This window comes from Dryobates pubescens, chromosome 34, assembly GCF_014839835.1.
Source record: "Dryobates pubescens isolate bDryPub1 chromosome 34, bDryPub1.pri, whole genome shotgun sequence".
Taxonomy (NCBI): domain Eukaryota; kingdom Metazoa; phylum Chordata; class Aves; order Piciformes; family Picidae; genus Dryobates; species Dryobates pubescens.
The window spans coordinates 1,358,321-1,377,770 of NC_071645.1; the positions used below are offsets into that span (position 1 = coordinate 1,358,321).

The 19,450-nt window shown below is 60.1% G+C and overlaps 1 protein-coding gene across 4 annotated transcripts in view; it reads right to left on the reverse strand.

The window, feature by feature from the left end:
• Nucleotides 1-5,078: 5,078 nt before the first annotated feature.
• The window catches only part of NCAM1 (neural cell adhesion molecule 1), a 94,843-nt gene continuing 80,471 nt past the window's right edge, over nucleotides 5,079-19,450 (reverse strand). For 3 of the 4 annotated variants that reach the window (XM_054175987.1, XM_054175985.1, XM_054175981.1), the window contains 3 exons: nucleotides 13,569-13,776; nucleotides 12,335-12,451; nucleotides 5,079-5,360 (listed from right to left, as the gene is read on the reverse strand). In XM_054175987.1, the coding sequence (XP_054031962.1) occupies nucleotides 5,240-5,360; nucleotides 12,335-12,451; nucleotides 13,569-13,776 (446 nt within the window). In that variant the 3' untranslated portion in view covers nucleotides 5,079-5,239. Of the gene's footprint in view, nucleotides 5,361-10,364; nucleotides 11,112-12,334; nucleotides 12,452-13,568; nucleotides 13,777-19,450 lie in introns of all 4 variants that reach the window. The other variant, XM_054175984.1, reaches the window with a different exon arrangement.

Consider the following 19,450-nt stretch of genomic DNA (forward strand, 5'->3'; position numbering starts at 1 on the left):
TGCCCCCGGGCACAGCCGGCTGCTGCCCGCCGCCTCGCAGGGTGCAGCAAGCGGTTCCCCTCCGGGCCCGGTGCCCTTCCGCGGTGCGCTGCCTCGGTGCCGCGGTAGAAATCGAATACCCAGAGGTATCCATTAGCGCCGTGCCGAGCACCGGCAGCAGGCAGAGATCCTGAGCCGTGCCGAGCACCGGCGGCAGGCAACTCCTGAGCCGTGCCGAGCACCGGCGGCAGGCAGAGATCCTGAGCCGTGCCGAGCATCGGCGGCAGGCAACTCCTGAGCCGTGCCGAGCACCGGCGGCAGGCAGAGATCCTGAGCCGTGCCGAGCATCGGCGGCAGGCAACTCCTGAGCCGTGCCGAGCAGCGAGCACCGGCGGCAGGCAGAGATCCTGAGCCGTGCCGAGCATCGGCGGCAGGCAACTCCTGAGCCGTGCCGAGCACCGGCGGCAGGCAGAGATCCTGAGCCGTGCCGAGCACCGGCTGCAGGCAGAGATCCTGAGCCGTGCCGAGCACCGGCAGCAGGCAGAGATCCTGAGCCGTGCCGAGCACCGGCAGCAGGCAGAGATCCTGAGCCGTGCCGAGCACCGGCAGCAGGCAGAGATCCTGAGCCGTGCCGAGCACCGGCGGCAGGCAGAGATCCTGAGCCGTGCCGAGCACCGGCAGCAGGCAGAGATCCTGAGCCGTGCCGAGCACCGGGCACCGGCAGCAGGCAGAGATCCTGAGCCGTGCCGTGCCGAGCACCGGCAGCAGGCAGAGATCCTGAGCCATGCCGGGCACCGGGCACCGGCAGCAGGCAGAGATCCTGAGCCGTGCCGAGCACCGGGCACCGGCAGCAGGCAGAGATCCTGAGCCCTACCGGGCACCGGCAGCAGGCAGAGATCCTGAGCCGTGCCGAGCACCGGCAGCAGGCAGAGATCCTGAGCCCTGCCGGGCACCGGCAGCAGGCAGAGATCCTGAGCCCTGCCGGGCACCGGCGGCCGGCGGATCCTCCGCACGGGAGAAGCAGCCCCGCGCCCTTGGGTGTCTGCAGCCCGTTCCGAGGCACTAAGCCAGTGGCTCCCTCCCCGGCGCTGCCATCTGCGCCCCCTCCCAGGGCAAGCAGAGAGTCACCGAGGGGTTGGGTTGGAGCAGTCCTCTAAGGTCATCCAGCCCAGGCACCAACCCCGCACCACCACCATGCAAACCGCGTCCCCAGGTGCCATGGCCACAGGTTTCTCGGACACCTCTGGGGAAGGAAAGAGCCTGAGGTGTGCCGAGAGTTCGACTCCCTCGAAGCAGGCACTGCTGCTCCTCTCCGGGCCGCGGGGGTCGGAACCGCGGCAGCGTCTGGGCAGAGGCCCCTGGGCAGCGCTGCCTCCTGTCCCCTCCGTGCTGCGGAGCTGCCTCCCCGCGGCGGGGCTCAGCCGGCGGTTTGCAGGGGCCCGGCGGTTTGGTAGCCAGGAAGGCTCCGTGCCCGGGGGGCACACAGGGTGGTGCCAGCAGCTCGGCAGCCAGCGGATGGCACCATCCTCCCGCACAACCGCGGCTGGCCGGCTGCGAGCTGCCCCGCAGCCCTGCGGCTGCTTTGCTGCCTGGGTCCCCAGCCGGCTGCCGAGCTGCTGTGCTGCCGAACGCAGCCCTGCTGGGGTCCGCCTGGGTGGATGAAGCTGCAGGGAAGGAACCACAGGGGCTGGAAGACCTCCAGCAGCACATTGCAATGGCCCAGAGATGTCTCTCAGCCTTTGGAGGTTCTGAGGGGCAGCTGCCCTCCTTTCCAGCCCTGCTGGGATGTGTCAGGCTTGTGGTTCAGAGAAGTGCTGGCATCCAGCTTTCCCTGGCGCTTCACGCGCAGGTACATGGCAGCAGGAGCCAGGTGGGTCCTTGTCACCACTCTCAGATGCTCTAGGGCCACATTTCCAGAGCCAGAAGTCTGGAGGTGGCAGCTGATAGGGAGCCAGAGCACCACAGAGTCCCTGCTGCACTGCTGGGGTGGTTTCATTCCAGGCACAGCACAGTCCAGGGGGGCTCAGGAGAGAAAGGTGGGAAACAGAGAGAGGGAGGTGGCCTGGCAGCTCCCCGGGAAGCAGCAGCCCAGGAGGTGCCAAGGAGGAACAGGGCACAGTGGGGCAGGGCTGTGCCTGCTTCCCCATGTCCCTCCCCACTGCCAGGGCAGGGAAAGGCTCTCACATGCCAAGGAGGTTCTGAGCTTCCTGGCAGCTGCATTCCCTGCAGCCCAGAGCCCCAGGCAGGTGCTCAGCCCACCCTGCAGGCACAGCCCATGGGGCTGCCTGCTCCACCTTAGCCTCGCTGCAATGGCAGCCCTGGGACTCCAGAGAGTCACAGAACGCCAGGGGGTTGGAAAGGACCTGCAGAGATTGAGTCCAAGCCCTGCCAGAGCAGGACCACCCAGGGCAGGTCACCCAGGAACACATCCAGGAGGGGCTTGAACAGCTCCAAAGAAGTCTCCACAACCTCTCTGGGCAGCCTGCTCCAGGGCTCCAGCACCCTCAGGTTGTAGCAGAGATGGAATCCTCTTCCCACAGCCTCACACCAGAGGAGCTTCTCCTCGGCTTCAGAAGGACCCTCCTGGGTTCCAGCATCCTCACACCAGAGGAGCTTCTCTTCAGCTTCAGATGGACCCTCCTGGGTTCCAGCACCCTCACACCAGAGGAGCTTCTCCTCAGCTTCAGAAGGACCCTCCTGGGTTCCAGCTTGTCCCTTTTGCTCCTTGTGAGGCTGCTGGAGCCCTGGGGCACCTTCCCCAACTGCTTCAGCTGCAGGTTTGGAGCTTCCCCAAGCGCCTGAGCTGCAACTCTGGAGGTTCCCCAACCACTATTTACAGTTTTGGAACTTCCCAAGCACTTCCTTTGCAGTTCTGGAGCTTCCCCAACCACTTTCTCTGCAACTTTGGAGCTTTCCAACCACTTTTATTTGCAATTCTGGAGCTTCTCAACCACTATTTACAGTTTTGGAACTTCCCAACCACTTCATTGGCAATTTTGGAGCTCCCCAATCATTGTGTTTGCAGTTCAGGAGCTTCCCAACCACTTAATTCACAAGCTTGGAGCTTCCCAACCACATCCATTGCAACTCTGGAGCTTCCCCCAACCACTATTTACAGTTTTGGAACTTGTCAACCACTTCCATTTGCAATTCTGGAGCTCCCCAACCTCTTTCATTGCAATTCTGGAGCTCCCCAACCACTATTTACAGTTTTGGGACTTCCCAACCACTTTCTTTGCAGGTTTGGAGCTCCCCAACCACTTCTTTTGCAGGTTTGGAGCTTCCCCAACCACTTCCTTTGCAGGTTTGGAGCTCCCCAACCCCTTTCAATGCAATTCTGGAGCTCCCCAACCCCTTTCAATGCCATTCTGGAGCTCCCCAACCCCTTTCAATGCAATTCTGGAGCTCCCCAACCCCTTTCAATGCTATTCTGGAGCTCCCCAACCCCTTTCAATGCTATTCTGGAGCTCCCCAACCCCTTTCAATGCCATTCTGGAGCTCCCCAACCCCTTTCAATGCCATTCTGGAGCTCCCCAACCCCTTTCATTGCAGGTTTGGAGCTTCCCCAACCACTTTCATTGCAATTCTGGAGCTCCCCAACCCCTTTCAATGCCATTCTGGAGCTCCCCAACCACTTTCATTGCAATTCTGGAGCTCCCCAACCACTATTTACAGTTTTGGAACTTCCCAACCACTTCCATTTGCAATTTGGGAGGTTCCCCAACCCCTTTCTTTGCAGCTTTGGAGCTGCCCAACCCTTTTCTTTGCAGGTTTGAGGTTCTCCAACCACTTTCATTGCAGGTTTGGAGCTCCCCAGCCCTTTTCATTGCAGTTCTGGAACCTCCAGACCATTTCCTTTGCAGGTTTGGAGCTCCCCAGCCCTTTTCTTTGCAGTTTTGGAACTTCCAGACCATTTCCTTTACAGTTTCACAGCGCCCCAACCACTTTCTTCACAGGTTTGGAGCTTCCCCAACCCCTTTCAATGCAATTCTGGAGCTCTCCAACCACTATTTACAGTTTTGGAACTTCCCAGCCACTTCCATTTGCAATTCTGGAGCTCCCCAGCCCCTTTCTTTGCAGGTTTGGAGGTTCCCTAACCACTTTCTTTGCAGGTTTGGAGCTCCCCAACCCCTTTCAATGCAATTCTGGTGCTCCTCAAGCCTTTTCTTCACAGGTTTGGAGCTTCCCCAACCACTTTCAATGCAATTCTGGAGCTCCCCAACCACTGTCCACAGTTTTGGAACTTCCCAGCCACTTCCATTTGCAATTTTGGAGCTCCCCAGCCACATTCTTTGCAATTCTGGAGCTCCCCAGCCCCTTTCTTTGCAGGTTTGAGGTTCTCCAACCACTTTCTTTGCAGGTTTGAGGTTCTCCAACCATTTTCTTTGCAGGTTTGAGGTTCTCCAACCATTTTCTTTGCAGGTTTGAGGTTCTCCAACCCCTTTCAATGCAATTCTGGAGCTCCCCACCCCCTTTCTTTACAATCCTGGAGCTCCCCAACCCCTTTCAATGCCATTCTGGAGCTCCTCAACCCCTTTCAATGCCATTCTGGAGCTCCTCAACCCCTTTCAATGCCATTCTGGAGCTCCCCACCTCCTTTCTTTACAATCCTGGAGCTCCCCCACCCCTTTCAATGCCATTCTGGAGCTCCCCCACCCCTTTCAATGCCATTCTGGAGCTCCCCACCTCCTTTCTTCGCAGGCTTGGAGCTTCCCCAACCCCTCTGCCACACAAATTCCTTGGCAGTTTCCCCTTTCTTTCCCCACACCCAGGGGCAGCTAAGCCCTGATTTGGTTCTGGGTTGGACCCTGGTGCAAAGAAACAAACAAAATAAAAAGGTTATGGACAACTTCCTTCTCCTTCTCCAGAGCAAGTGCACAGCAAAGAGAACCTTGGTGGGGAGGGGAGGGGGGGGGGGGGGGGGGGGAAGCTTCCAGACCCCCAAACCAACCAAAGAATAATTAATACCAGCAACAACAATAAAAACCAAAACCAGGAAAAGAGACCCAAAAAAAAAGCAAGAGAAAAGAACTGAAAGAGACCTTTTGTCCCCTCCCTGCCCTCCCCCTCCCCCTTCCCCTCGATGCGTTTTGCTCGTGGTGGTTCTTGGTCGCCGGCCTCGGGGTGGTGGTTTTCTCCCTCCTGCTGAGAAACAAACAAAAAGGCAACAGACACTAAGGGGGATGAAGCTGTGCTGTGGTTTGTGGTTCAGATGCTTGGGTGAAGCTCTCCTGTGGTTGGCTCCCTGGGCTCTGGCTGATCATGCCTTGCTCTCGCCCTCCTTTCTTTGTGTGGCTTCGCTGGGCACCGTCTTGCCTTCCGCCGCGGGGCTCTTGCCGTCTGTCGCTTGCACTTCCGATTTGTCTTCTACTGGGGGGGTCCTGCAGGGGGGGAAGGGGGCAGGGAGAAAACAGAGGCACAGGTCAGAGGCAGGGAAACAAGGCATTGGCTCTGTGTGCAGCAGAGGTGGTAGCTGGGTGGGGGTCGGGTCTCTGCTCCCGGGCACCCAGCACCACAACTTCCCCAAGCGCCTGAGCTGCAGGCTTGGAGCTTCCCCAACCCCTGAGCTGCAGGTTTGGAGGTTCCCCAAGCGCCTGAGCTGCAGGCTTGGAGCTTCCCCAACCCCTGAGCTGCAGGTTTGGAGCTTCCCCAAGCGCCTGAGCTGCAGGCTTGGAGCTTCCCCAAGCGCCTGAGCTGCAGGCTTGGAGCTTCCCCAACCCCTGAGCTGCAGGCTTGGAGCTTCCCCAACCCCTGAGCTGCAGGTTTGGAGGTTCCCCAAGTGCTTCAGCTGCAGGCTTGGAGCTTCCCCAACCCCTGAGCTGCAGGTTTGGAGCTTCCCCAAGCGCTTCAGCTGCAGGTTTGGAGCTTCCCCAACCCCTGAGCTGCAGGCTTGGAGCTTCCCCAACCCCTGAGCTGCAGGCTTGGAGCTTCCCCAACCCCTGAGCTGCAGGCTTGGAGCTTCCCCAACCCCTGAGCTGCAGGCTTGGAGCTTCCCCAACCCCTGAGCTGCAGGCTTGGAGCTTCCCCAACCCCTGAGCTGCAGGTTTGGAGCTTCCCCAAGCACCTGAGCTGCAGGTTTGGAGCTTCCCCAAGCACCTGAGCTGCAGGTTTGGAGCTTCCCCAAGCACCTGAGCTGCAGGCTTGGAGCTTCCCCAACCCCTGAGCTGCAGGTTTGGAGCTTCCCCAAGCACCTGAGCTGCAGGTTTGGAGCTTCCCCAACCCCTGAGCTGCAGGTTTGGAGCTTCCCCAACCCCTGAGCTGCAGGCTTGGAGCTTCCCCAACCCCTGAGCTGCAGGCTTGGAGCTTCCCCAAGCGCCTGAGCTGCAGGTTTGGAGCTTCCCCAACCGCTTCAGCTGCAGGTTTGGAGCTTCCCCAAGCGCCTGAGCTGCAGGTTTGGAGCTTCCCCAACCACTTTCTTTGCAACAAGAGGACACAGTCTCAAGCTGTGCCAGGGGAGGTTCAGGCTGGAGGTGAGGAGAAAGTTCTTCCCAGCAAGAGAGATTGGCCATGGGGATGTGCTGCCCAGGGAGGTGGTGGAGTCCCCATCCCTGGAGGTGTTTAGGAAGAGTCTGGATGAGGCCCTTGGAGCCATGGTTGAGTTGCTCAGATGGTGCTGGGTGAGAGGTTGGACTGGATGAGCTCTGAGGTCTTTTCCAACCTGGTTAATTCTATTCTATTTCTATTCTATTCCACTCCCCAAGCTCCATTTAGCTCCAAGGGAGACCTTAGAGCAGCCTTACAGTAGCTGAAGAGGGCTGCAGGAGAGCTGGGGAGGGAACTTCTGACAAGGGCTGGGAGTGCCAGGGTGAGAGGGAAAGGACTGGAGCTTGAGGAGGGCAGATTGAGACTGGAGATGAGGAAGAAATTCTTGGCAGTGAGGCTGGGGAGACTCTGGCACAGGCTGCCCAGGGAGGCTGTGGCTGTGCCCTCCCTGGATGTGCTCAGGGCCAGGCTGGATGAGGCCCTGAGCAGCCTGTGCTGGTGGGAGCTGTCCCTGCCCCTGGCAGGGGCTTGGGACTGGATGATCTTGAAGGTCCTTTCCAGCCCAACCCATTCTATGGAATACTTTTCCTCCCACCCTGAGCAGTACAGGACCCCAGCCTGGGGGGGCTGGAAGGGACCTCTGGAGCTCACCCAGTCCAAGCCCCCTGGCTCAAGCAGGGTCACCCTCAGCAGCTTGCCCAGGTCTCAGGGGGCAGCAGGCTGTGGTGCAGAGGGAGGAGCACAAGGCACAAGTCAGAGAGCTGCAGAGGGAGCTGCTGGCTCACCCAAGTGTCCTGCTCAAGCAGGCTGCCACTCCAGCAGCATTTCCCAGCTGCTGTAGGAAGGGAAACAGAGAAGTGACTTTTGTCCAGCACAGGGGGTAAGGGAGCTCAACACCTTCACAGGGTAAGGCTCAGGTTCAGCAGCACAGAAGCCTTTGCCCAGTGCTCTCCTCCCAGCCATGCCAACTACCACCCAGGGCACTTCTGGTGGCCTCTCCGAGGTGCCTGCTCCAAGCCCATCAGCCACCAAGTCCCTCTGGGATGGCTGCAAGCTCAATTCACCCTGCCAGGCAGGAGAGAGGAACCTGAGCCTGTGGTTACAGTGCCAGCTGTGCCAAGGGGAGCTAGGGGGAGGTTGGCCCAGCAGAAAGAACCCAGCTCTGCACCCCACCACACCAAGAAGCCCTTGACAGGACACAGAGCAGGCTGCATTCAGCCACTGGAGGAGTTTCCTTACTATGGGCAAACCATCTGCTGCCCCCTTGCAGCTGAGAACCAGCCCACAGCTGTCTCTCAGCAGGCCAGGACAGCAGCTGGAGGTGCAGCCTGGGTTTCTCTGCTTAGGAGCAGCTTAGCCTGGTGCCACCCAATGCCTGGTCAGGGACTGGCACAAGCTGCCCAGGGAGGTGGTGGAGTCCCCATCCCTGGAGGGGTTCAATAACCCTGTGGCCATGGCACTGGGGGCCCTGGTTGGGTGGCCCTGGTGGGGTTAGGTTGAGGTTGGACTGGATGCTCCTAGAGGCCTTATCCAGCCCAAACAATTCTCTGATTCCACCCAGGCTGTCCAGGGAGGCCCTGGCTGCTCCACAGCTGCATGGGGCAGTGCCCCACAGGGCAGGACTGCCTCCTGAGCATGCCTGGGAGAGCAGGAGCACAGCAGAGAGGCAGGGAGAGCAGAGCCTTGCCAGGGAAAGACAGCAGAACTCCCAAGGGTCAGCAAGGGTCTGCCCTCAGCCCCAGCCAGGAGCCTGGATTGGTGCTGAGTGCTCTCAGTGTCAGAGCCACCCCCCAGGGCCAGCCCTTTCTTTTGGGTTCAGTACAGAGCTGCCCACCTTGAGCTCACTTTCCTGAGCTGTAAGGATGGAAGAAGCTCTAAGCCAAACCCATCTAAGCCACCCAGTGGGTGCCACACTACAGCCTAAATGGACCTGAGCTCTCCAGCAGCTGCCTGGGCTCTGGGCAGTGCTCTGGCTGAGTGCAGAGCCCCCTGCAGAGAGGCCTTTGCTCAAGCTGAAGCTGCAGTGGGAACCAGCTCAGCCTTCTGGCTGTGGGAGCTGCTCCCACCACCAATGCAAGCTGCCTGCTCAGGGCTCCCTCGAGCAGAGCACAGCCAAGGTCCTGCTCTCCCACCCTGCCTCTGCCAACACCTTGTGCCCAAAGGTGAAGCCAGCAGGGACCCTAGGGACCTGTCCCCCTCAGCAGCTGCTCCTCCCTTTCCAAGCAGCATCCTCCAGGCTTCTGTGCTTGTGCCTGTCAGCAGCTGCCCTCCAAACTGACACAGCCAGAGTGCTCCTGTCCAACATCTGCACAACAGCTGGGGACCCTCCCCACAGCTGCCCAGATGAGGACCTGCTGCTGCTTTCACTCCCCAGTTACAGTGGCTGCTGCCAAGCTCAGGTGCAGAGCCCTCAGGATCCTGTCCAGATGGCACAAAGCTCCAAAGGACCCCTGTGGGTGTCCCACCTGGGGCAAGCTGCTGCTCCCTGCTCAGCTGGGTGAGGAGCAGAGCCAGCCCAGGGCAGGGAGGCTCAGCTCCAGGCCAGCCCAGGGCAGGGAGGCTCAGCTCCAGGCCAGCCCAGGGCAGGGAGGCTCAGCTCCAGGCCAGCCCAGGGCAGGGAGGCTCAGCTCCAGGCCGGCCCAGGGCAGGGAGGCTCAGCTCCAGGCCAGCCCAGGGCAGGGAGGCTCAGCTCCAGGCCAGCCCCCTGCCAAACAGCCCTGCCCCAGCTGTGCTGTGTGGCTGCTGCCCCTCTCAGCTGGGATCTCCCTGCCTCAGCCTCTTGCCAGCCTAGGGACACAAATGCAGGGGTCCCATGCACAGCACTGGCTCCTGCCCCACCTTACCCTGGGAGAAGTGCTGGAGGGCTCCACTGATCTCCTGGGGTCCTGTGCTCACTGCACTACAGCAACTCAGTGCCTCTGAGGCCAGCACTTCCTCAGCACCAAACTGGACCCCCTCTGAGCACCAAACTGGAGCCCTCTTCAGCACCAAACCGGACCCCTCCTCAGCACCAAACTGGACCTCTCCTGAGCACCAAACTGGATCCTCCCCTAAGCACCAAACTGGACTCCTCCTGGGCACCAATGTGGAACCCTCCTGAGCACCAAACTGGACTTCTGAACACCAAACTGGTCCCCCCCGAACACCAAACTGGACCCCCCCTGAGCACCAAACTGGGACCCTCCCTGAGCACCAAATTGGACTCCTCTCTGAGCACCAAACTGGACTCCTCCTCAGCACCAAACTGCGACCCCCCTGAGCACCAGACTGGAGCCCTCCCCAGCACCAAACCTGGATCCTTCCTCAGGACCAAACTGGACCTCCCCATAGCACCAAATTGGACTCCTCTCTGAGCACCAAACTGGACTCCCCCTGAGCACCAGACTGGAGCCTTCCTCAGCACCAAACTGGGACCCTTCCTCAGCACCAAACTGGGACCCTTCCTCAGCACCAAACTGGACTCCTCTCTGAGCACCAAACCGGACCCCTCCTCAGCACCAATGTGGATGCGCCCTGAGCACCAAACTGGACCCCTCCTCAGCACCAGACAGGACCCCCCTGAGCACCAGACTGGACCCCTCCTCAGCACCAGACAGGACCCCCCTGAGCACCAGACTGGAGCCCTCCTCAGCACCAGACAGGACCCCCCCCGACCTCTTGCCTCCCAGCACAAGCCCTGCCGAAGCTGCAGAGAGCCAGAAGAGCCCTGCTCAGCTCTGCCTCGTCTCGCCCCTGCTGCCCCGGCCTCTCGCCGCCGCCCTGCCCAGCCCGGTGCCCGCGGCTGCTCCGGGGGGCGTCCGCGGGCCGGGGCAGGGTGGGGCTGGCCGGGAGGACACCCAACACCGACACGACACGGGCACGGACACGGCACACCGGCACGGGAAGACGGAAGGCAGCCGTACTCGGTGTCTGCGGGCGCGGAGCCGTCTGCGGCGGGAGCGGCGGGCTCGGGGGCTTGGCCGCTCGCCACGCCGGCGGGGCCGGCAGAGCCCAGGGCTGCAAAGACATCCTTTGCAAGATCAATGTCTGGGGTCTTGAAGGTCCCTTCGTCCATTTTAAAGTCCTCGCTCCGGGAGGGCTTTGCCGCCTCGGCCCTGGCGCCGCCGGGGTTCTTGGCCGCCTCCGCCGGGCTCTTCGCCGCCCCGGGCTGCGCGGCTTCCTTCTCGGGGCTCTTGGCCTCCTGCTTGGGCTCCGCCGGAGCGGGAGGGGAGCCGGGGAGGCCGGCGGGGCCGGGGGCGGCCGCCTGGCTCCCGGCCGCCCCTTTGGGGGTCTCGGCGGCGGCGCTGGGGCTGAGCACCGCCCCCGGGCCGGGCAGGACGCTCGAAGACAAACTGTTAGCGGCCGGAGCGGAGCTGGGAGTGTCGCTGAGGTCGACGAGGGGAGCCACTCGGGGGGCGGAGGAGGGGGGCGGCGGGGAGGAGACCGAGGGGGCTGCCCCTTTGGCTGGGGTAGCCTGGCCGGCAGGCACGGAGGTGGAGTCGGGGATGGCCGCGGCCGGAGGGGCGATGCTGGAGGTCAGGGTGGTGGTCTCGCTGGTGGGGCTGTTCTGAGCAGTGGCAAAGGTCTCAGTGACAGTGTCAGAGTTAGTGGTGCCTGTGGTGACAGAAGGCAGCATGTCCTCAACGGTAGCTGCAGTGTCGGCAGGGTGCCTGTGAGGAGGACAGGAGCAGGAGAGAGAGAGAGGGAGAGAGAAAGAGAGAGAGAATGAAGGCTGTAAGTGACAGGAGGGAGAGCGGAGTGCAGGAGGGAGAAGGTGAGCCGGGGGCGCAGCAGCAGCAGCATGGCACAGGGGTTACAGCACACGCAGCATGCAGAGGTGCTCAGAGGAGCAGAGAGCTTGCAGAGGGTGCAAAGGGCGGCAAGGGATGGCTGAAGAGTTAACTGGAAGAGGGAAGAAGGCAAAGAGGAGAGGGCCTTCAGGAGTGGCTTCTGCAGAGGTTTGGGTTCTGATCTTAGCCAAAGGCAATCTGACAACTTCCAGACACTCTTCTCTCTTAGCCTAACCTTCCTCTCAGCCTCCTCCACCTAACCTCACATGAAAGCCTTGCACCAATCCCCTGAGCCTGCAGCCCAGTGCCACCTGTCCCCACACCGCAGGGGCCCAGCACACAACACCTGAACCCAGTCCCTCCTCCTGGCCCTGCCTTTCTGCCTGCGATCCAAGGCTGTCACCACGGTGTGCCATCCCCCCCAACCATCACCCAAGCATCAACAAGCACTTCACAGCCTCCCTATTTCAGAAGCCATGGAGAAGCTCCCAGAGAACACTAAAATGCAAGTCTAGGGAAGAGTTCACTGCAGACAGAGGGCAACACTCCAACCCTGCCAGCCCCAGCTGAGAGGGATTCCCAGACTCGGGCTCCAAGCAGGTTCTCTGACACAAGCAAAGCTCCCAGGCAGCTCCCAGCCCTCTCCCTGAGCCATCAGACTTGCCATGCCCCCTCCAACAGCCAGCACAGAGCTGCTCTGCTGCTGCCAGCAGAGGACTGCATTCCCCTCGGGGCGGTTCAAGCACTAACCCAGCGCTGCCAGGGCAGAGCTGAAGCAGGGGGCAGTGGCAGCTCGGGCACTGCTCTTGCTCTGGCTCCTTTGCAGTCAACATGGAGAGGTGCCTGGGACAGGACTGGCAGGGACAGCTCTTCCAAGGAACGTTGCTCTCTTCCCCTTCCCCCTTTCCAGGGCTGGACAAAGGGGAAGTGCCTGAAGGCTGAGGAAGAGGAGAGGCAAATTCTCCCCCGGGGTGCGGCGAACGGAACGCTGAGGCTTTGCCTTCCTTTCTCTCTTCCTGCCCTAAGTTCTGAGCGTGAGGGATCAGGGATGGATGCACCTGAGGACAAGGTATTGACCCTGGGGCTGGCCAATGGCCACATACTCTGGCTCTGTCAGGGGGGTGGTCTCGTTGGGCTCTGTGTGCTTGCCCCCGGCGTGGTTGGGGGTCCGCTCCTCCTCCGTCCGCACCTCCACGATGGGCTCCTTGGACTCATCTTTCCTGTAACAAAGGGAACTGCATGGAGCATGGCTCACACTGGGGACCCCCCCCCTGCAAAGACAAGCTGCAAACACCCACAGAGTGGCAGGAACAGGCTGGCCCAAACAGGGCTTTTTGTCCCTTCCCCTTACAGTTGTTGGCTACCCTCCACGGCTGGCTAGGGGCCAGCTGCTGATGGCTACTGACACAACAACAGAGAAAGGGCTGAAGAAAGCCCTTCCTGGAAACACAAAGCACAACCTCTGTGGCCCCAGGTCTCTGTAGTGCCCTCCTGTGGGAGGTAAGGAGCCCAGAACTCTCTCCACTCTGGTGCCCCCAGCATAAAAGGGACATAGAGCTGAACGCAGGGGGTCCAGAGGAGGCCACAGAGATGATCAGAGGCCGCAGAACCTCCCCTGTGGGGACAGGATGGGAGAGCTGGGGCTGATCAGCCTGGAGGAGGCTCCTGGGAGACCCTGGAACAGCCTTCCAGCACCTGAAGGGGCTCCAGGAGAGCTGGGGAGGGACTTTTAACAAGGGCTTAGGGTGGTAGGATGGGAGGGAATGGACTGAAGCTTGAGGAGGGCAGATTGAGACTGGAGGTTAGGAAGAAATTCTTTCCAGTGAGGCTGGGGAGACTCTGGCACAGGCTGCTCAGGGGGGCTGTGGCTGTCCCCTCCCTGGAGGTGTTCAAGGCCAGGCTGGATGAGACCTTGAGCAGCCTGTGCTGGTGGGAGGTGTCCCTGCCCAGGGCAGGGGGCTGGAGCTGGCTGAGCTTTGAGGTCCCTTCCAAGCCAACCCATTCCATGAATCATAGAAGTGTCAGGGCTGGCAGGGACCTCAAGGCTCATCCAGTGCCAACCCCCTGGCATGGGCAGGGACACCTCACACCACAGCAGGTTGCTCACAGCCACCTCCAGCCTGGCTGCAAACACCTCCAGGCAGGAGGCTGCCACCACCTCCCTGGGCAGCCTGTGCCAGGCTCTCACCACCCTCCTGGGGAACAACTTCTTCCTCACCTCCAATCTGAATCTCCCCACTTCTAGTTTTGCTCCATCCCCCCAGCCCCATGCCTCCCTGACAGCCTAATCTGAAGCAGGTCCTGCCCTGGGGCCCTGCCAGGGGTGGCAGTACTCACGAGAAGGCAGCCTTGCCCTCCTCCATGTCCTTGCCCTTGGCTCCGGGCCCGGCCTTGCCGCAGAGGTTGACGGCGATGCACATCAGCAGCCCACACTTGTTGAGGAAGTAGCAGGTGACATCCACAGCCACCAGCAGCAGCACAAAGATCACAATCAGGATGCCTATGATGGCAGCAGTCCCCAGGCCTGAGGTAGGGCTGGTGCTGGCTTCAGAGACCGAGAAGAGAAGAGAAGGAGGCAGCGTGGTTAGGAGCTGGGCTGAGGCTGCAGCCACACAACAGCTCTGGTTGGAGGCCACCTCCTCAGGTCACTGAGTCCAACCACTTGGCCATGCCTGGGCTGAGGCTGCAGCCACACAATGGCTCTGGTTGGAGACCACCTCCTCAGGTCACTGAGTCCAACCACTTGGCCATGCCTGGGCTGCAGCCACACAATGGCTCTGGTTGGAGACCACCTCCTCAGGTCACTGAGTCCAACCACTTGGCCATGCCTGGGCTGAGGCTGCAGCCACACAATGGCTCTGGTTGGAGACCACCTTCCCAGGTCACTGAGTCCAACCACTTGGCCATGCCTGGGCTGAGGCTGCAGCCACACAACAGCTCTGGTTGGAGACCACCTCCTCAGGTCACTGAGTCCAACCACTTGGCCATGCCTGGGCTGAGGCTGCAGCCACACAACAGCTCTGGTTGGAGACCACCTCCTCAGGTCACTGAGTCCAACCACTTGGCCATGCCTGGGCTGAGGCTGCAGCCACACAACAGCTCTGGTTGGAGACCACCTTCCCAGGTCACTGAGTCCAACCACTTGGCCATGCCTGGGCTGCAGCATGGGGAAGCCACAGAGGCCACTCTCTGTCTAGAGCCCCTGCATGGTGACCTGTGCATCACAACCTACCTGAGATGCCAGCTTCCCTGGCACCCAGAGGGGCTCCTCCTATCTCTGCTGGGCTGAGGCCTGCTAAGCAGCCTGCAGAAACCTCTGCTGCTGTGGCATAAACCCAGCTGGGGCTCTGAGGGGCTGCTGCTTCCCCACCACCACTCCCTCGAGGTGAAGGCTGCACCTGGGGTGCTGCCAGCCTGGGCTCTGAGCCACCACTTGCCCTGGCAGGTGGCAGAGCACTGGGGGATAGCTGTGAGGCCTCAGCACTGCTCAGCCCCTTGGGTGGTGCAAAAGGAAGGAGGCACTGAAGCCCTTCCTGTTGCTCAGCTCTCCAGAGGGCTCTTCAGCTCTTACCCAGGGAGAGCTGAGCTCACCAGGGAATGCTCCTGGAGTGCTTTGGCTTAGCCAGACAACGACCCAAGTGACCTTCTGAGGAAGAGGATGGTTAAAGATAAGCAGGCTGTGGCTGTTGGTGTGGTCCTGGTCACAGCAGCTGCCCATCCCCCCACCCCCATCTCCACCACCTTCCCCCAGCCCCAGAACAGAAAGGAATACCTCCTCTTTTCCAGCAGGGGAGAGAGGTGGTGATGGAGACCTAGAGGATGCACGGGGGCTGCCTGCTGGGAAGGTGCTGAGCTCTCCCTGGGGAGCACACCAGAGCATCACTGACCCCCCAGGCACAGCCCTGCCTGTGGCCAGCTGCAGCTTCCCAGCCTGTCACACCCTCACCAACTGCCTCTTGTTCCCTTTCCACTCAGTCCTTCTCCCCAGGCTGCTGCTCTGCAGGCAGGGGCACTTCCCAGGGTGCTGCACACAGCTGAGCCCCTGCCTGGCTACCAGCACTACCCAAAAGCTGCTTGCTGGTCCCAGCTGTCAGAGTCTCTGCTCTGCACCCAAAGGCCTCTGCCAGAGCTGCCTGCTGAGGCAGCTGGACACCAGCAGGAGTGCTCTGGCTGATGTGCTTTCAATCAGGATGCCATCCTGGCTGCTTCTCATGACTTCTGTCTTGCTGCTGGATGCCACAGCCCCCAGGCACGCACAGGCTGCGTGGAGAAGCCCAGCAAAGCACCTCCCTCCCCTCAGCCCAATCTGTGCTGTCTTGGACAGGGGGAATGGTCTTCTGCAGGGCTCACAGGGAGCCTTTCCCTCTGCCACAGAACTGACTGCTCCCAAACAGGAGAGGCAGAGCAGCCTCAGCAGCAGGCAGGGCAGTGCTGGGTCACTGCGTGACCCTGGTGGGCACTGAGGCAGGCAGACCCCAACTGGGAGGCTTCTTTCTGCCTCTGGCTGTACCTGAAAGCCACTCTGCCAGCCCCAGTCCATCAAATGCTCAGCAGCACATCTGTGCCCCAGCCCAGCCCCCTGCCAGCACCTTGCAATGGGGGAATCCCTGCCCCCTGCATGCAGGGAGGGAGGCCTGGCCTCTCTCAGGGCATTCAGGACTCCTGCATGGATGACTCCACAGCTAACACAACCCCTGGTCAGAGGAGCTCCTGGAGAAAGGGCTAAGGAGGTGGCAAAGCTTTCCCCTCATCTGCATCACCTCTCTGGGCAGGAGCTGCCTGGCAGGCTGGGGGAGCTGCACTGGGACAAGCACCCCAGGCAGGGTCCCAGGATGGGCTTTCCTGGCTGTGCCTCCTGAACATTCCTCACCTCAGTCACCAGAGCTGGAGGCAGACAACAGCCTTCACCCTGGGCCAGATGGGAGCTTTGCTGCCTGCCAGGAGACACCTTCTGGGAAATGCCATCTCACCAGAGCCCTCCCTCCTGCCTTCCTCTCCCCACCAGGCTGTCACCAGACTTTTACACCACCCCCAGCTGGGAGTCACCTGTGACACAAGCCACAGCAAGAGCCTCATGCCCTGCCTGCAGCACCTCTGTCACCCCCCCCGAGCTGCAAGCACAACTGCAGAGCTGTGGGCACAGCCACAGCCTCTGGGGCACAGCCACAGCCTCTGGGGCACAGCCACAGCCTCTGGGGCCTCAGCAGGCTGCTTTCAGGCCCCTTAGAGTTTGCAGATGGAAAGGGACTTGGGCAAAGCCTCTTCCAGGTGAGCAGCATGGCAGGAACTCCTTTCTTCTCTGTGCAGGAGGCAGCTTGCTGTGCCACTGGAGATCAGAAGGTTCAGGCATTCCCATGGGATCCTGGGCCAGCCTGGGACCATTTCCCTTCTGGCAACACCAAGGCACAGGGCCCAAGAGGGAGCCAAGGAGCTGGGAAGGAGAGGATCCCCCTGCCTTTGGCATGGGTGTGACCAGAGGGGGAAAGCTGCCCAGAGACCATGCTGGGAGGAAAAGGCAGCTCAGGGAGACAGCACAGTGAGGGCTGAGGGGGTGAAGCTCTCCCTGGGACTCCCTTCCAGCTGACTGGAGGATGGGATTCACTTCAAGTAACTTCAGCCACACAAGCCACCTCTCATTTACTTGCCAGGGCTTTGCCTCTGTCAGCACAGAGAGGAGATCCCCCTGAGCAGCAGGCAGAACTCTGCAGTGCCTGAGCAGACCTCTCCTGGCATGGGAGAAGTGGCCCCTGAGGTGCTGTTCTCTCTCCACACAGCACTGTATGAAGTTAGGGCTTGGGTGAGAGAACCTCAACAACCTCTAAGCTGGGTGAGATGGAGCTGAGCCCCAGCTGGGAACCTCCAGCTGTGGGGAAGGGGAAACTCACAACCCAAGCTGCTCTCAGATCCTCACAGTCATCAGGTATCAGAGGAGCTGACAGCAGATCCTGGACAGGGAGGGTGGGCAGACCCTGGAACAGGTTGCCCAGGGAAGGGGCATCCACAACCTCCCTGGGGGTGCTCAAGGCCAGGCTGGATGAGGCCTTGAGCAGCCTGGGCTGGTGGGAGGTGTCCCTGCCCATGGCAGGGGGGTTGGAGCTGGATGACCTTGAAGGTCCCTTCCAACCCAAACCACTCTGTGGCTCTCCAGCTGATCTCCACTTCAGCCACAGCAGAAGGTCAGACAGCTCCTTAGTGCCATGCTCCCTGCTGCTGCCCTTCAGCACCACAGAGCTGCAGGAACTCCACCAGGGGCAAGCCCTGGGGGTGAGGGGTTTAAAACAAGGAATGGAGATGCTTGGTGTGTGCAACAGCTGCACAAGGCTTTGCCTTCCTAATGTAGGTAGAAAAGCAGCTGACAAATCAGGAGGGACAAGGTCTGAATAAAGACAGCAGAGACTTTTTATGTGCAGAGCATCAAACAGTTAGACAAGGCTGGTGATGGCAGGGAGGGCTTTGCTCACCCCCACTAGAACCTGGTTAGAAAGGTTAATCCCATTCCAAACAACTGAGAGGGCTGGAGAGAGGCTGGGAGGACAGTTCAACAGCTACAGCAACACCTTCAGCCTTGGCAAGCTCAGGCCCACTGCTGGAATGAGGGACCTGGAGGGAAGAGACCACCCCTGGCTGCAAAGAGATCAGAGCCAAGAGGATTTCCCCATCACAAAGGCCACTCCTGGAGGGAGGGAGGGAGAGAGACCTCCATCTCCAAAGAGATCAGAGCCAAGAGGATTTCCCCATCACAAAGGCCACTCCTGGAGGGAGGGAGGGAGAGAGACCTCCATCTCCAAAGAGATCAGAGCCAAGTGGATTCCAATCACAGAAACATGAAGGGAGAGACCCCTCCACCCCCTCCACTTCCCAAGAGAGCAGAGCCAAATGGGTTCCCCATCACACAAACAGTTCCTGGAGGGTACAGGTTGCTGCTTTGGGTTGGGTTGGGTTTGTGTGTTGCTGCTGGGTTGCTTTTTGTTTTGCTGTTTGGTCTTTTACAGTCAGAACAAGAGAGGAGGAGGATGAGGAGGAGGCAGCTGCAATTCCTTCAGGGCAAGGCAATCCAGAGAGCTTGCTACTAAAAACCTGCATCCCAGAGCCCCCAGTTTCCATCCTGGCTGGCTCCTGGGGCCGGCAGTGTCAGGCGTGGAGTTATCCATCACTAGGCTGCAGGATCAGCAGAGCACAGGCAGTCAGCTGGGCACTAAAGGCTTCATCCAAGCTGCTTTGTGTCTCTGTTATGATGGCAAGAAAAGGAGAAGCTCTCTGTGCAGCTGAGAGCAGGGGGGTGGAGAACCAGCAGGTGTTAGCCAAGCACCCAGGGCAGGGCTGTGTGCTCATGGGCTGGGTGAAGGTTCCCAGCTCTGCTGTGGCTCATGAGATGCTTGCCTGCACACCAGGGAGTCACAAGGATGCAACCACATGAAGAAAGGAAGGAAAGAAAGAAAGAAAGGCCAAAAAAAGGAATCTCTTCAGTGCAAACTCCCACAGGAGGCTTCTGTCCAGGCCACCACAGCAGGGGAAAAACTTTCTCCTGAATCCACATCCAAAAGCCCACTGAGAGACCTGGGGGCAAGCACAGCAGGAACAGCTCTGGGCCATCTTCTTGTCCCTTTTCAGAAGCCTGTGGGTTTAGATCTGTGGCTGAGGCTTTGGGAAAGGGGGGGAAAAAATCCCTTCTGGGGCTAAGTGGTGATCAAACCAGATGTGCAGAGAAAGCATTGAGGGGGGGAAGGCCTTGCAGTGTTGTACCTTCCTTGGGTGAGAACCCAGCAAGCAAACCACCACCAGAGCTTTCCTGGCATCCATCACAGAAGGGCAAATCCATCACAAGCAACAACAGGAGAGGAGAGAAAGGGAGAGAGGGGCAGGGGAAAAGGGGGGAGAGAGGGGCAGGGGAAAAGGGAGGAGAGAGGGGCAGGGGAAAAGGGAGGAGAGAGGGGCAGGAAAAAAGGGAGGAGAGAGGGGCAGGAAAAAAGGGAGGAGAGAGGGGCAGGAAAAAAGGGAGGAGAGAGGGGCAGGAAAAAGGGAGGAGAGAGGGGCAGGAAAAAAGGGAGAGAGAGGAAAAGAGGGAAAGAGGAAAAAAAGACAAAGAGGGAAAGAGGAAGAAAAGACAAAGAGGGAAAGAGGAAGAAAAGACAAAGAGGGAAAGAGGGACAAAAGACAAACTTGGCTTAAACCTCTTTTTGTTTCGTTTCCTTTCCCAAGCCACTGCCAATTCAGCATTT